The 16,649-nt window shown below is 42.7% G+C and overlaps 1 protein-coding gene across 3 annotated transcripts in view; it reads right to left on the minus strand.

Moving 5' to 3' along the window:
- LOC121623842 (microtubule-associated protein 4) overlaps nt 1–16,649 on the minus strand; it is a 109,539-nt gene that overhangs the window by 57,924 nt on the left and 34,966 nt on the right. For all 3 annotated transcript variants that reach the window (XM_041961325.1, XM_041961326.1, XM_041961323.1), the window contains exons 4-5: nt 3,930–4,043; nt 2,310–2,396 (exon numbers count right to left, since the gene is read on the minus strand). In XM_041961325.1, the coding sequence (XP_041817259.1) occupies nt 2,310–2,396; nt 3,930–4,043 (201 nt within the window). The remainder of the gene's footprint in view (nt 1–2,309; nt 2,397–3,929; nt 4,044–16,649) is intronic.

The raw sequence follows: 16,649 nt of genomic DNA on the forward strand, positions 1-16,649 counted from the left end.
TCATTGGCTGGCTTCAGTAATTAGCCTGTTTGAAATTTGCCTCTCATAGTGTTTTCCGCTGACTGACTAGTCTAGCAAGCTTGCCCTGCATTACAGTGAACACACAGTTAACATGGTTTCAGTGTGATCCTGCAGTAAGGGCGGTTATTGCAACAGTTTGATGTTTAGTCTTCACATAATGACGTAGAGCATGCTGATCTCATTTCACCATCCTTACATGCTTTTAGACACAACGCACACATTCACAATCTCACCCAGGTTCTGCCAATTTCATGGCAGACCCCATATATACACACACAGAGACAGACACAGCGTATCTCCAGGAGCTGATGCATGTGTTGTTTTGTATGAGTCATTCTGCTGCTGTGTCTTTTCATGTCATACCTTGCCCTCTTTGGTTTATATTCATATTTTGTTTTGTTCCCTCTTCTTTTTCTCTTGCTCTGTCCCTGCTTTGTTAATGTACAGCACTGTACATTAACAAAGCAAAAAATAAATTAGCCTTGCCCACCTTGTCAGTGTTTGGAAACCGACTGTGTTCTGTCTAAATACACAAATGAATGAGATTTTGAATGTGCAAGAGGGCTTAATTGGTGCAAATTGGGTTAGAGAGTAATTCTGTGGGCATTCATGGATGCAAGTGTCAACTGTATGTGTATTTTTATAGGAATGTGTGTGTGTGTGTGTGTGTGTGTGTGTGTGTGTGTGTGTGTGTGTTCGTGTGCAGTGTGTGTGCGTGTGTGAGTGAGCAAGAGCAAAAGAACATGTGTGTGTGGGTTCAAGCCTGGAGCAGTAATTCTGTGGCCCAGAGACGACAGGTCTCATTAAGGCAACAGAGAAATCTGGGTATGCAGAGGTTGGCATTGGTGAAAGGCATAACTCAGCCCCATAGCTCATACTGTGTGTGTGTGTGTGTGTGTGTGTGTGTGTGTGTGTGTGTGTGTCACTCTGTGGAACACCAGCAGATACCGAGCTACTGACAGCTACAACTCTGCATGCAGCTAACAAGCTCTGCCTCACCACAAGCCATTTATCAGGGCAAATTTTAGGACCACAGATTCAAGGCCAGTCGTCGTGACATTTTTACTGAGAGAAAGGAAAGAGATTTGGGTTCTGAAATATCACTGTCTGCTCTCTCTGATCCCTGATGATTGAAGGTTAATTTGTGTTTGTCAAACTGTGTTTTTAAAATGTCAGCCCCTTTTCTGCACACACCATTAACCAACTCTTGAGAAGAATTCATAAAAAAACAAATAAATGGAAACCTAACAGGTCAGAACTTTGTACAGTATGTACACAAACATTACAGAGAAACATTATGAAACACATTCATTTGGCCTGTTACAATAAAAGCAGCATCTTGAATTTCAATTTGATCAACATCACTGTCAGTAATGTGAGCAGCGACTTGTTTGGACAAATATCACGGACAATTCAACTGAAAATTACACAACGCAAATTTGGCAACAAAATAGCCAGAACAAACCACAAGCACAGACCAGCAGCACTGGATTTATGATAAGGGGAGGTAACGTAAATGTTAGCTTAACCAAGAGCTGTGGAATTGGAGGCAGGCTAATAATGAACAATTAATATTGCTTTACGATGAGTATCTCTGTTTAGTTCTATGCTATCAGCAGGGACGAGTGCAGGATTAGTGTAGACTGTCAAACTACGTTAATCAATGCTAATAATATGAGTTTATAGTTGTTCTTTTCAAGTGATATCCAAACAGTTTACAAGCACAGTAATAACGTCAAGTAAGCAAGAAAAACAGTGAGGGTCTGGTTATATTCGTCCTGGGACTGACAGCCATATTTTTTAAGGAAAGTCACAACTTAATTATACTGTACTACCATAATCAGTACAATAATCAAATGACTATAATGTGACTAAAACAAATCAATATTTTTATCAAAAGACTGAAACAAAAACAGACTCTGAAGCCAAACATAACCATGGCTCCAGTGCCTCTCTTTGTGTCCAAAGCTTAGAAAGAAAGCAAGAAAGAGAAAATGCCACAGTCCAACAGGTCAGTGTGTAAATAAAGGCATTAGATGGGCAACAGGCGTTTCAACAGAAAGCACCATAATGACATGATGCTGTTACACTCTATTTCTATATTGGTCCGTGGACCATGGTGAAGAAAGCATATGCATTGCCAGCTCACTTAAAAGATGTGTTACCGCCACTCAGCACTGAAAGTCAAACGATCTGTTAGTATTATTAGTGCTGCTGCTATTGTCACAGCAGTAGCACTAATGCAGCACTGCTGTGTGGCAAGTTGGAATAAAATACTACAAGTATACCTGAAAAGGCTCCCATCCGGCCAGTATCCACCATTTGAGCAGGGCTGGTCTGAGAGCCCAGGGGGTCTGAATAACCTGCCATGGACGCTGGCAAGAGGGAGGGGAAGAACAACAGAGAGGGAGAAAAGAAGGAGAGAAAATGTGGGAAGGAACAAGTAGTTGAGGGAGAAGAATGAGAAAGAGGCAAGGATTGATGAAGCAGCCAAAGGAGAAAAACAAGGGAAGGAGAAGATGGAGTGGGTGGTGGTTGGGCACGAAGGCATTAATAATTTAGAGTGGGCGAGGTGAAGGTAGACAACAGGAAGGAAGGGAGGAAACAAAAAGAGAAGAGGCTTTGAAACCAAACTTCTAGATTTCAGCATAGAACAACGTTGTTCTGAGCAGAGCACTGCACTGAGAAGGAAAGATGTGGTTTGACCCACACAATAAATTGTTTAACTACATGTCATTGCTTTAGCCCTCAAAAAGACCACATCCTGAGAGTTACCGACAACCATAGACAACTTCATCGTATTTGTCAACATACTTCATCAAAGTTGATTCTGATAAGATTACAAATTATTCTGATATTGAAGACTAATACTGTCCAAGAGGACAAAATCACATTGCAGGTGTCCTTTCCTGTGAAGTAAGATTTAAAAGTTAAGTTCCAGGTCCAAGTTTTGTGTGTCTGCTGGCGTGTACTGTCAAATGCACATTCCCCTTCTGTGCATGCTACATGATTGGTTGCACTCAAACTGATTCAAATTTGATTGGCTGCATACTTTTTTATTACATAATTTTTCATCTTTGGCATTGGCCAAAATTTCAGAGTCATGCTAATGAAATTTTTAGTCCAAGTGAAGTCATGAGTCATTGGTCATGTGTCAAAATCGAGTTGCAAGTCTATTCTTTACAGTCAAGTCTAAAGGCACTAGATTCCTGACTCTGATCTGACGTCAGTCTAAATCATGTGACTCTAGTCCACACCTATGTTAATAAGTTTAGCTAGGTAGAACTGAACATCATTAGTTTGCAACAAACCTTGCATTCTGGCATTGCTAGGGCAACTGGCAATTCAGACGCAGAATATTTAAAGGAGTTTTATGCACAAATCTGTACAAAATCATCGGGTCTAAAAAAAAAAACCAAGTCCAACCATTAGCCACATTGGCTACAATGTGTTCCTCCACCCAAGTCAAACTTGCAACTATTACGTTTCCCAACAACCATTGGACAGACTTGTAACTTACTAGTCTACATGAAGAAGTGAACGTGAACAAGTTCATGTTTGGGACTGTGAACTCAAAATTGTGAACTATTGTGAATTGTGAATGTGAACTGGCTGATTTTAATCTGTGTGGTCTAAACTTTGTGCTAGCTTCCGTGAAGTGTGAACTTACAACTTACAACAGCATAGATAGTAATGTTATCTTAACTAAAACCCATTCATTCACAATCATCGAACATAGCACTGTAAAAAAGAGTAGCTCTCTTCAAGAAGCCAAAAGAAGTCCAATCAATAACTTAATTCTTATTCTGACTACAAATATTATACATGTCCTTTACATTTCAAATTCAAAAATCTAATTCATTTAACGTGGAAGTGGCACTTTAGACCAATGTTCTTGACCTTCGTACCTGATAAGAAGTCGGTAGCCAAGGCCTGCTGCTGGTCAAGAGAGCGTGGCCACACCTCTCCCTGTGGCTCTGGGCGCAACGTTGGTTTCTGTCCCCCCGCGGTCAGCTTACAACCTGCAGTGACAACATGGATCATCGAACATCAGTTCCCCCTCCACGCTGATGACGCACCACTGTGCAAGTGTAAATTAATGACACGAGGCTACTGAAATCAGACTCCGCTGGACACAGATCCACACACACACACAAATGACTCACACATAGGCATTTACAAAATACAAACACTTCCACATAGTGGACCCACGCATAAAATAGTCGCAACACGCGCACATGCACCCGTACTCTCACCTGCCAAATTTTCTCCCAAAAGCAGATATCCCAGTGCCATACAACTCAACATTCAGTGGTGTTTGCTATGTACTGCTCAGTGCCTCTGTCTCTGTCTGTCTCCACTGCAGCCTCAGCTGGCTCTGAGCTACTAACACTGTGAACCCCCAGTCACACACACACACACACACAATCGCCACACAAAGAGACACACACAGACACACACAAGAATGCGATCACAGTCGGGGAGTCTGGGTTTGGTGTGACGTTTCACTGTCTGTCTGGTTCAGGTCCCAGGCCCCGCCAGCTAGCGCCTCCCATCGCTCTCCCTGACACAGTCCACTCCCTCCTTTCCTACTCCTGTAGTCACCCTTTAACTCTTGTCCCAGCCTCCTACAAGAGATCCTGACTGGACCACAGAGGCCAGAACCCTGACTGGCTGATTTAATGTGGCTGCTTGTGGGTGGAAGGTAAAAATGGAAGAACAAGAGGAGGAATAAGGGAAAGATGATGGGTTGAACAGACATGGAGCACTACAGCAGGGGAAGGAGGGGATTTACAGGATGAGGAAAAAAGACAGGGACGGAAAGAAAGAAACAAGACAGCGATGAACGGAGTAAAGGAAGGAAAATGGATTAACAGGAAGGAAGTGAGACAGAGGAGTAATGGAGGAAGGGGAGGAGCAGAGGAAAGAAGGAGGGAGGCACCAATGGCAACCCTTTCCCAGCAGCATTCACAGAGGGTGACAGTGAGGCAAACAGACAGGAAGCCACCCAAAGTCACAAATGCTTCCATATATCAGACACACACAGGGGCCATGGTAGGGTGTGCATCGTCTGTCTCGACAGGACGCAGAAAACACTCCGCCGGCAGGGTCACCAATTGATTCAAAAACACTAGCGCAGCAGCACTTGTCCTTACGGTCTCGCATTCGTGTTTGCCTGCCTGTCTCTGTGTCTCTGTGACTCGTAAACACAAATTTGGGGAAATAATAGGAGATGCGCAAGGTCACAGTACAAACTTCCTACATGGTAATGGTAGCCAAAACAAGTGCACATAAATGTACTGAGCATCTTAGTTGAATCAGTGAAGCAAAGACGTAGCAGGACAACAGGCGGATGTTTCCCCCGCTGTGCTGTGCTGCTGTCCAAGGTGCTGAAATCAGACTAAGTAGCTTTGAAAGGGCAGTCAGGGGCACTGGAATGAAAACCTATTTCCATTTTTACCCCCTACTGAACCACTCGGGTTGACTCCGGTCTATCACAGTCTTGTTTAAAGCTGTGGCCAGAGGGTGTCTTTGGATAGGGGAAAGGGAGGTTACACAAACACATAACCTCAAAGCTGGTAGCTGTCTGAGAAGTACCCATCACTCACAGAAAACACCTCTTGGGCAAAATTAGCAAACGTATTAGCAGAAACATTAGCTGAAACAACTACAGTTGAAATGTGCTGTTTTTAATTCTAACATTGTACTTGCAAAGTTAATTGCAGGGATCTGGGAATGCAGCAAAATCACTCCAACAAAGTCCAACACAGCAAGAAAGACAGGCACTCAGATACTAATACAGGTTTGCATTGGCTAATGTATTTGATAATGGCTAAATCATTACCCAGATTGTCAACTGTAACCATCCAGCACAGTTAACAGACCCACTTCCAGGCTCAACTTTGATCTACTGCACCTACTTATGCAGTAGTTGGGCTCACACTGATTTCTTGTGCTTTTACCAACATTTCAGGTGGACTCATTTTTGTTTTTGCATCAAAACCTTTTTTGTTTGACATACCCCCACAGTGCTGCACCATGTACTGAAGTAACTCTTCATCTTACCCGCTCTGTGGATGGGATGGCTTCATCACATGTGGATACATACATGTGGATGCGTAGTGGATACATGTTTCCCATGTTATTGTTTCAATTATTATTAATTAGCACTGTAAGGCCCATTGTCGCAAAATCACAACATCACTTATAGCCATAATAACAACAAAAATCTGCATTTTTTTAAAAGACCATTTTACATAGTCAGTGGGTCCTGTTGTTTAACCCTGCAATGCTATTGGACAAATGTCTTTTGGTGACTAGTAAAGTTTTGTGATCAAGAACAGGAGTATTATTATTGTAATATTATAAAAGTATTATAACTTACTTACTTACTTGCCTTTTATATGTCATTTGGGTGCAGTTTTCATAACAGGTTTCTACCACACCCTCACCTGTACTTTTGTATTTCCTTCTTGTTTTTTGTACTAACAAACAAGTGAACCACTTTTGTGCCTCAGACCTTCTTCTAGCTCAGACAAATTTGGGGGGTTCAGTTCAGTCCACAACAGAAAAATTTATGCTGAGTTATTCTCTACACACTGCACAGTGTGTTTAATGTACCAGCAATGAACTGCTCAGCTTGAAGGGGGAGGACGACCAACTGTGATGTACCAAATGCTAGTGTGTGTGCATTTGTGTGTGTGTGTGTGTTTTTTTTTCCTGCAGTCAGAGCCTCCTGTGAGGCTCTGACTGCAGGTGAGTCAGAGCCTCACAGGAGGCTCATTACAGTGTCATCATTGATCATGACTGTTTGACCTTTGACAACAGTCTCCTCACAGACCACAAAACATGATCACTGCTGGGCTTCTGTGGCACCACTGAGCTTTGGCAGGAACATGTGCCAAGTCAGCAAGGCTAACAACAAGTAGTCCATGAATGGCTTCAGCTCCCTCTGTCTGTCATTTGACTGTGGTTTGCACATTGTTGCAGCTCCTCAAGCATGATTTTATGTTTAAAGGGACTTCAGCATGTGCATGGCTGTCTTTATGATATATTAAGTAGAACACTACGTAGGAAGCAAGGAGTTAACTTTAGTCTGTACTATTCAGCACCTCAAAAGTGTGACTCCTGCTACAAAAGGTTATATATCTGATCCTGTGTTTAGTGGGAACGAAATTTCCAAATTATGTAAGAGCTGCTGCTGGGGGCGGGAGGGGGTGCTGACCTCAGTATGAGGATGAAGTATGGCGAGACAGACTGGAGCAGCTATCAGTCTGACAGATGAACTTTATTGTCTAAGAGGCAACCGAGGACACAAACACACACGCACGTGGACACACACACACACACACACACACACACACGCACGCACGCACACACAGAAAATGAGCTACAGTGGAGCAGCAGTGGACAAACAGATGCGCATGCACCCACATACACCAGCATGCAAGCCCACAGTAACACATACAGTACAAACACACTCTGAGTACACTCTAATGTTTAGAAAGAGAGACACACAGACACAACACGATGGCAGACAGACAGCCAGAAAGTCAGACCACATGTTTAGTGGACGCTTGGCTGACCTGACAGAATAAAATGGATAAATCTAGCTTAGAATGCACACACGTCTCGCCTAATTCTACTCATGCACAGACACATTGTTGAAATGGCAGTGGATCCCTGTGAGGCTTCTTCTGAGGACAGGCAGTAGATTCAGGATCAGTGGAGGAGGTGGTGCAGGGGTGAGTGGAGGAATGCTGTCATTCAGACTTTGTTATGATGACATTCTCACCATCTGAAACATGACTCAGGCTATAGAACACTCTCTCTTCCAGTGACATTCTCATCAAGGTGCAGAAAATGACAAGTTTGGGAATGAAAGCATCCCTTCTTGTTCACCTTGTGGTCCGATTTTGAACAGAAGACAAAGTTATTTTGGAGGTATTATGACACTGAGACACAAGTCTAATGCTGGCTACAGTCTGGCCAAACTTTTCCCTGTGTGCTATGTCTCATTTCATAGCTGTGAATCAAGCTGCTTTCCAAATTGCTTAAAAAAAATAAAAGCAGCAAAGATATTTTCACTTGGCAGCAAAGTATATTCCTATTATCACCTGACAGGAGTTGGAGAATTCAAAGTGTAGAAATGCCCTCACAGTCCTCTGACCCGGTGACTGAATGTTAATACCACTGCATGTTGAAGAAATATCTGCAGAATACTGTGTAGACATGAAGTAGTAGGGCCAATTAATTGTTGTCACCATTATTATTATTATTATTATTATTATTAGTAGTAGTAGTAGTAGTAGTAGTATTAACAATCGTGTACCTAAAAATAGAATTGAACTACTTTTGGTTCACAGGACTCTGGAGGCAAGTATTAACCATAAAAACATAAAATGACAATGCGTGATGAAATAAGTGTGTGCTTGGTCTCACTCCTTATTTTAACAGAATTACACTAGCTGAAGAGACCTCGCACAGCTTTGAGAAGCCTTAAACCTGCTTGTTTTTGCTTGGGGCTTTAATTTTGGGTCCTTAGCACTACTTACTCCTGTTGACCATAATGAACCCAGAATCCTACATTTTCTTCGTTGTTTTGGGCTGCCATCCAAGCAGTGTTGAATATTTCATTTATCCCGCGATGAAACAAAAAAGGAACTGAATTTAGTAAAAAGTGAGACTAATGGATGTGAACTCAAAACTGCTACTACAACAGCATGACAGGCTAAACACTGACACAGTATCAGAGGAGCAACTGTGATCTTCCACTGTTAAGCCAGCTAGGGGGAGCCTGTGCCAGGCCTTGGACAAGACAATGGTTTTGTCAGGTCAAGACACACAAAGACAGGCCGTCACAGTAAGCATGGATTGTAGACATGCAAAAATGAGAGGAAGGATTGTTATTGGTACCTTATACGGCTATTTAATGAAATCTAATTTTAAAAAGTGACTTTTACTAAGCTCAGCTACAGAGACAGCCAGGCCACTATTTGAAACATGCCTTTTATTTGGGGAATTCTGAGTACAGTGAAACTCCACAGCATTTAACACAAGGCAGTGTCACACCATTTAATGTAAAACAAACTGTACACTGTCTTATCTCAGACTGTACTGTAGTTGTATTGTTCATTAAAGGTGTGGCTCAGCTGAGGTCTAGCCTAGTGTTGCCTATCTTACTCTATTCTTATCTTCTCTCATATGACTGATAGCCTGTGGGCTAGACCCTGACCTTAAACTGACCAGGCCTCAGTGTGCTCCTCTTCCCCACTCTCCTCTCTTCTAAATGGGATAGATGAACCACACTGGCTAAGTCAAAAATTTCCAAGCAAATGACTTCATTTGATTATCATAACGGCTTACTGCCCTGTACGCTTAATACCAGACCTGGCTGTTTTTCAATGTATTTCCATCCCAGATTCTGCATGACGCCCTATGGTTTGCTTTACCAAAACTGTCTAATCTGGGATGAGCCGGCAGGATAGGCTGGAATCCTGCAGCTGTCCTCCAGCTGACCTTAGCCTCACCCTGCTCCTCTGCCTCAGCCTCAGCTCCTCGAGCTGAGATAGACACTATGAACTGGCTGGGTCAGGGCTGCCACAGTACCACAGGCGCACAATGACGGTTCATCGAGAGGACAGGACAGAGTGCTATTCTCTGGTGAGGACGAACATCCAGAGTATCCTGTTGATTCAGCCACGGCAGATTATTAATCATGTACTTTGCATCAAGGTGAATCAACAGTATTCTGTCCACCTTTACCTGCAACTGTCTTCTCCAAAGTCTGAATGTATTGGGCTTTAGACTTTAGACTTTTTTTTAACCTGAGTCTGGTCTATGTCCTTGTAGAGGTATAGGAACTGCATGATCTTAGTACATAGTATAAAGTCTCATTCCTTTCAATAATATCTAAATACATGTTCATTATATAAGAAATACTGAAAATAATCTATTTAATGACACAGTAAAAAATGAGAGTGAAATGAGAGAGTGAGAGAAGGAGGAAGAAGGAGAGGCATGGTGAGGGGAGACGGGGGGTAAAATAGATCTGGAGTGGAGATTAGAAGAGCTTTAGGACTCCAACAGTGTCTCTGAGCTTAGGGACACCAGCCAGTAACAACCACATGGCACTAGCCTAGCCACAGTTTGAAGAGTTTCCCCTTGCATTCTGCATTCCTCGAGGCCTTTCTAACCACCTGAGAATTTAGTCTTCTTTCAGTGGCTCTGTATGGAGGGATCTGACCTATTATTGTAGAAGATCAAAGTGTAGCCTGGTTTTACTAAATCCACCCAGTAACCCAGCCAACATGTAACTTATAGAATTCCCACAGCAGCTGGAACACATCTGGATTTTACAGACAATATAATCCAGCAATTCAGCAACATAAACCTGATTCTTTCAAAAGAGACTTCTGATGCTGTAATATTTAATAGTACATGAGCACTGATGTGGACGTTGCAGAAGGCAGAGAAAGCTAACAATTCAGACACTCAGCCTGGCTGCTATCATTGAGAGATAAAGATATATCCATTAGCCTGGTTCCAAAGCTCTGGCTGGCTGCCCACATTTCTTACTTGGTCCACTGTTGTGCCAAGTCATGGTAGCTGGCAAGCTAGATGGCTACATCCATTAAAATCAGTGAAAGAAAGGTAGTGACACCTGTGTTTGACATTGATGGAGCTGTACAGCTTGTTTTGAGTTGGCTTTCTGAGTACCTTTGAAATGACCACAGCAGACACTACCCCAATTTCCAAGTTAGCCAAAAATTATGTCAGTCGGATGGATCTGTTACTCGCTACTGATTGGTTGGGGCAAAACAAAACAAAATATCTACTGGACAAGAAAAGGGCTAATAGGAACATAATGTCAGGCATGAATGAACTAAAACAAAATGACGGTTCAGTGTGATTATCAGACAAGATATGCACAACATCAACAAACGTTCGGTGGTTGGTTGTCTTGGGGTGTAACCATCACATGGCTAATAATCTCACTTTATAGATGTAGCACCACAGGGACAATCTCTTGATGGTCATAGACTGTAATGGTCCCCCATGAAGCCCACTAATGCAGCCCCATGCAGCCCACTCTAATGGGATTTGGGGCTGTTAACAAATATCTCAGCTCAAATTTATATTTAATTTGTACAAAAAGACAAACATTGTAAAAATTAACATCTGATTGTAAAAAAAAAGCAGCACTGTGACGGCTGCGTTGAATCTACTGCATGAGTTTCTGTTGTCCAGGAATTAATTTGTTTTGTTTTGTTTTACTGTGAAAATCTGTTGAAGTCTGACATTCTGTTTCTGGATTTACTCTTTAACAAAGCTGTATCTCTGTGGGGATCCTTTACATAATGTCATCAGACACCTATTATAACAATCTGAGCCTGTCAGTAGCAAAAACAAACACTCATAGTGGACGTACACTGACGGTGCACAAACACCTGGAGGGATTATACGGCATCGTTTCGTGACTGCTGGTGCTGCGCTCTCGGCCAATACCGAAAAAACTTCAAAAATTGTTGTCTTTTCAACTCTTTCAGGACACACGGACCGGCACCAACTGGAAACTCTGCACACAACATCAGCTTCATTGACTGAAAACGAAATGTGGGTAAAGCTGAAACGAGCAAATAATTCAACAACATGGTGTAGGACATTATTTTATTTGTTTATTTTGTAATGTGTAAGAGTGTAGATCTTTTAAAAGACGCGTTTATGTTGAAATAAAATGCAAGTAGTACGTCTCGAGTTGTTCTGGTTTTCCCTCTTATGGACATAATGCACTAAAACAGATATTTGAATGGTGCAAACCTATGTGTTTTTTTTAGAGGGAATACTCAGACAACAGTTTTGGCCAGTTTTGACAGCCCCGATGGGATGTGTGTGAAAGTGCCGATCTGAGAACACATCCTCTGCCGTCTAACAGGTTTAAAACCGAATGAGTCAGGGAGGACTTAGATGCATTGTATTGTGTGATGCCATCACACAAGTCAGTGAGACAGACGCTGTTTGACAGAGCCACGCCTTGTGAGTGCCCTCTGTAATGAACAAACAGCTGCTGTGTCTGCCTGATGTTTGCTGTTTGTAAAACATACCGAGACAAACTGTGCACTGGGCAGAGTTGGTCATTCTGGAATGAAAAGAGTTCGTTCACACTTTGGGTGTAAATGAGAGATTTGGCTGTACAGTTTCTGTGCTCTTGTCTTCTCTAATAAAGAGACAGAACAGTAAGACTGTCACTCACTCTCTTCGCCATCTGGGCAAGGAGGAACGAAAAGTTAGAGTTAGGAGACTTAAGGGTAATTCCCACTTTGAAAAAAAAAAAAAAACGACCTCTCTCCATAGCCTTCGTAGCAGGAGGAAATGCTACCATGCCGTAATCCTTGATGGAGCCACCATTGGTGCTATGGTGAGAGTCAGGACAGCCGTCATAGACTTCCAGATGTCATTTGTTTGCTCCGGGAAGACAGCTCGGGCTTACAGGCCATAGTGGAGACAGCTGAGGAGAGTGAGACTATGTTGTTCTGAGCTGCCGCAATTTGTGCGGCACAATGGTGCGAACAGTCAGAGAAGAAGGTTGCCTTGGGAACCAGTATGGTAGCTAGGCTCTGCTCTAGCAGCGGGACAGAGTGAACACTTTTTGCTGTGTCTTTGTGGGCTTTGATGGAAGGCTCATACCTGGAAACCAGGGCTTTCAGTTTTCCAGACTCTAAAAACTGAAGGGCTGGAGCTCTATGAAGCGAGACCACAGCGGGGGATATTTGGCCAACAGATCCTGGTTGTGAACGTCCCTACCTGAGTGGACAGGTACAGGTTCATCTGCCAGCATCGCAGTGCCCCTCAGATCTGCTGCCTTCCTAATGATGCCTGGCAAGACCTAGCCACCACCCTCCGGAGTGCCATGAAGGCATCCGCTCGGCGCTGGAGCTCCTCCGCTGGCAGGCGTGCAAATGCCGACAGGTGAACAGTTCACAGTCTCACAGCGGGAGTGGAGGTCTGGTGGTAGGATGCTGCAGGATTGGTGGAAAGCTTCAACAGCTGAACTTCATCCTCACTTTTGTTTTTCATTTGTTGACTGCTTAATGCTGAAGCGTTTTATAAGACTGGAGGACCTGCGAGAGGAAATGTACAGTGTGCAATGACCTCTCGCAAGTCTTCATGACTGCACAGGGATAAACCGGATAGCAACAGCTCTTAGAGAGCAATGCCTATATGAATTAGAACTAAATTATACATAAACAAACATTTTTATGACTTTATGCTTTTTCTGGTTATAGCTTTTCCTCCACAATAACCCTTGAACTAAAACAAAGAAGACCAGACCAGGCTGTGGAGGATGAGAAGTCAAGAGGCTGACGCAGTGATGGTACAAATTCAGGGTGTGAGAGGGTGATGTGCATTGACAGGCAGTAGAGAAGCAAGGTGCATTGGATGTGACAATGTCTCTGTCCTGTGTGTATGTGTATGTGTTTTGTGTGTTCATGTTTCTGAGAGGCGGGTGGTTGGTGGGAGCTGCAGATATCTTTAATAAACACATACACAGAGCTGCCTGTAAAACCCTCCTCCCCCCTTCATCCCAGTTTCTTTCCTTTGAATCCGAGCATACTATGTCAATGCATCTTCTACACCTCCCGATCCCAGCCTGGAAGCAACGGGATGTTTGTCTGTCTGGAAAGAGGAATCTAAAACAGAGGCAATCCCTCTGTGGCTTGACCTTCCTTACGTGGATGTTTTTTAATTACTATTGGCAGGATTAAGAAGTTGAGGTTAGAAAAAGGATTTCATGATTATTCTGTCATGCTTTGTAGCACTCCTCACTGTCATGGATCACAATTCATACTACTGAGCCCAGCAGGGGGGGTTGCATTTAACTCGAACCAGCAGGGATTGTGCAGTCAGTACATGTCAAATCAACAGATGGAGTGAACAAGTGCACATTTCAAAGTGCAGCGGAGAGTGTAAGAATCACTAGTTGCCCATGTTGATGTTTCCCATCCAGAGCATTTCACATTTAAAGCTCAAATGCAAGTCTGAGGCCTTAATACACACACACACACACACACACACACACACACTGCCATGACAGCAAAGAGGGAGAGATTTACTCAGTCAAACACACACACAGTACATGGGACACACAAAGACATATGCATTCCCAGTCAAACACACACACACCTTCACATGTGAGAGAGGCTCACACAGATGAAAAGCTTTCTGTCCACACAGAAGACATCTGCGAAGGAGGAATTAGGTCTTTTCCCAGCTCAGGGATTAAAGTTGTATCATGAATATTTAAAGGAGATTCATCCAAATCACTTCTTCAAGTAAAACAGGATGACAGCGTGAGTTTATCAAATTATACAAAGATGGCGATGTGCTCTGCTAAAAGTTAGGAGTTATGGTTTTTCAATCAAATAAAAAGAAAATGACATACGAAAAGTGGGGTAGAGCAAGTTTGACTTGTCAAAGACTGACACAAACTCCACTAAAAAATGCTCTCAACCAACAGTGTCAAAATACTGGTGGCTAGGCGGTTTCATTGAGTAGTTACTAAAACCACTAGCTGCTGGTTAGATTAACAGCCAGCAGCATTAGATTCACAGTAGTTAATGTGCATTAACACATTTCCTGTGAGAAAGATAATTGTTTAATTATTTCTGTTTTATTCATTATCTGAGTCTGAATGATCTTTTATTTTGAAAAATCTTTTTTTTTTTGAAAATTGGTTACATCTTGGTCACTTGAGTGCTCAAATTTAACCCACAAGCAAGCAAAATGAGCAAAAAACAGATGTGTTTGGAAGGTTCCTTTGCAAAGGGGAAAAGGCCCAGTGAAGAGACAGAAGAAGAGTGATGACTTTTAAGAAAAAGAAAGCTTTTAACAGACAACACCAGGAGTCCTACTTAAAATATGGATTTGTTGCGACATTTCCCACACACCAAGTCCGCTCTGCATAATATGCAGCGACGGGCTCTCTAATGAGGCAATGAAGCCTTCAAAACTGCTTTGCCACTTGGAGACCAAGCACCCTGGATTAAAAGACAATGTTGTTGGCGCAATGTTACAAGGAAGCTGCTAATAAAGTTGCATATGAGTACAGAGTGGATTTACAGTTATTATTATATTTACAATATATTTGCCAGGCTGAGGTAAAATAGTCAAGCGTTGACTGGTCCGCGGGGATAAAAAGGTTGGGAACCACTGATGTAATGAATATGAGCAATGCGTCGTAACAACGTTACAGAGTCCAGCGTGGCCTCCTATCAGCTGCTCACAGAAGCTCATCATCAATGCTCCAGAATAACATTGTGACTCATAAACTTCTGGCTGAGCGTTACAGGGTATGGATACGTATGGATTAGGTTTCCACCTATACAATTAAAGAAACAAGATAAACTGCAAGTTTCTAAAGGATTTGCATGTGTGTGGCCTTAAATGCTGTAAGTATAAAACAGATCCAAAAATCTCCAGAGGGTTTTAATGTCTGAACCGACATCTCTTATTCTTACTCAAGATATACAGCTATCAGCACCACTATGGCTCCTCTTACCACCGCTTTGAGAACCTGTCGGCAACAGACAACAGGCTCTAGACCCCAAGATATTTAACTGGATATGTGAAAACTTTGACCCACTGGTAGCACTAGATAAAACGGCAGGGGATCACCAGAGTCATTAGGATTCATCCTCTGGGGACCATGAATATCTATACAAAAAAAACAAAAAAAAACAGAACTCCTTTCAATAGTTGTTGAAGTATTTCAGTCTGGACCACAGTGGTGGACCAACTGCATGCTGTAAACTAAGCCTATGATTTAACACCTCCACCTACCACTCCGGTAGATCAATAATGTATAAAGCATGCTGCAGGCATGACAGGAGGTCAGACTCCTCATGCTGTATGTCTGCAGTGTGTGTGGGCAGATGGACATAATGGACTGAAAGTACTGGTGTGGAGGTGTCTATGCATTATGTACACCATGCTCAAGTCTCCAACTCACTCTCTCTCTCTCTCTCGCTTATCTTTTAAATCCTCCTTCACTCACTCTCTTTACCCTCTTTGAGGGTAATGTAGGGAATCAGCTGCTCAGGGTGAGGCTCTCTGGGGGTTGGGATGCAGGTAAGTGTGTGTGTGTGTTTGTGGCGTGCACTCTGAAAGGTACAGGACGATCCCTCCACTGAAAAGCACATCTGCTTACACTAAGGGCTTGTTCAATTCATCTCCCTCTTTTTTTCTCTCCATAGACATCCCACCACTAAACTCTCTGAGTCTAAGTAGGACAGGGTGCCTCATATAGACTCACACACAAACACACCCATGCTGACAGTGAGAATCGCATAGGTCAGGTTGATCTCTTGAGGTTCCAGTATAGTGGATGGTAGAGCATAAGCAAAACAGCTACTCATCCCAGAGCTACCCTGCTGGGAGTGGACTCAACAAGGCCATAAATGTGTTAAAGGGAATTTTATTAACAGTGAAACTTAGCTTTATTTTCATTAACTATTATTCAGTTGTTGTTTTTTTTCAATAAATTGTCTATAAAATGCAAAAAAGTAGTAAAAAACACGCATTACAATAGCCTAATTTGACCAATTACCTGCAAAGTGACTGACATTTTT

This window comes from Chelmon rostratus, chromosome 20 (genome assembly GCF_017976325.1).
Source record: "Chelmon rostratus isolate fCheRos1 chromosome 20, fCheRos1.pri, whole genome shotgun sequence".
Taxonomy (NCBI): Eukaryota; Metazoa; Chordata; class Actinopteri; order Chaetodontiformes; family Chaetodontidae; genus Chelmon; species Chelmon rostratus.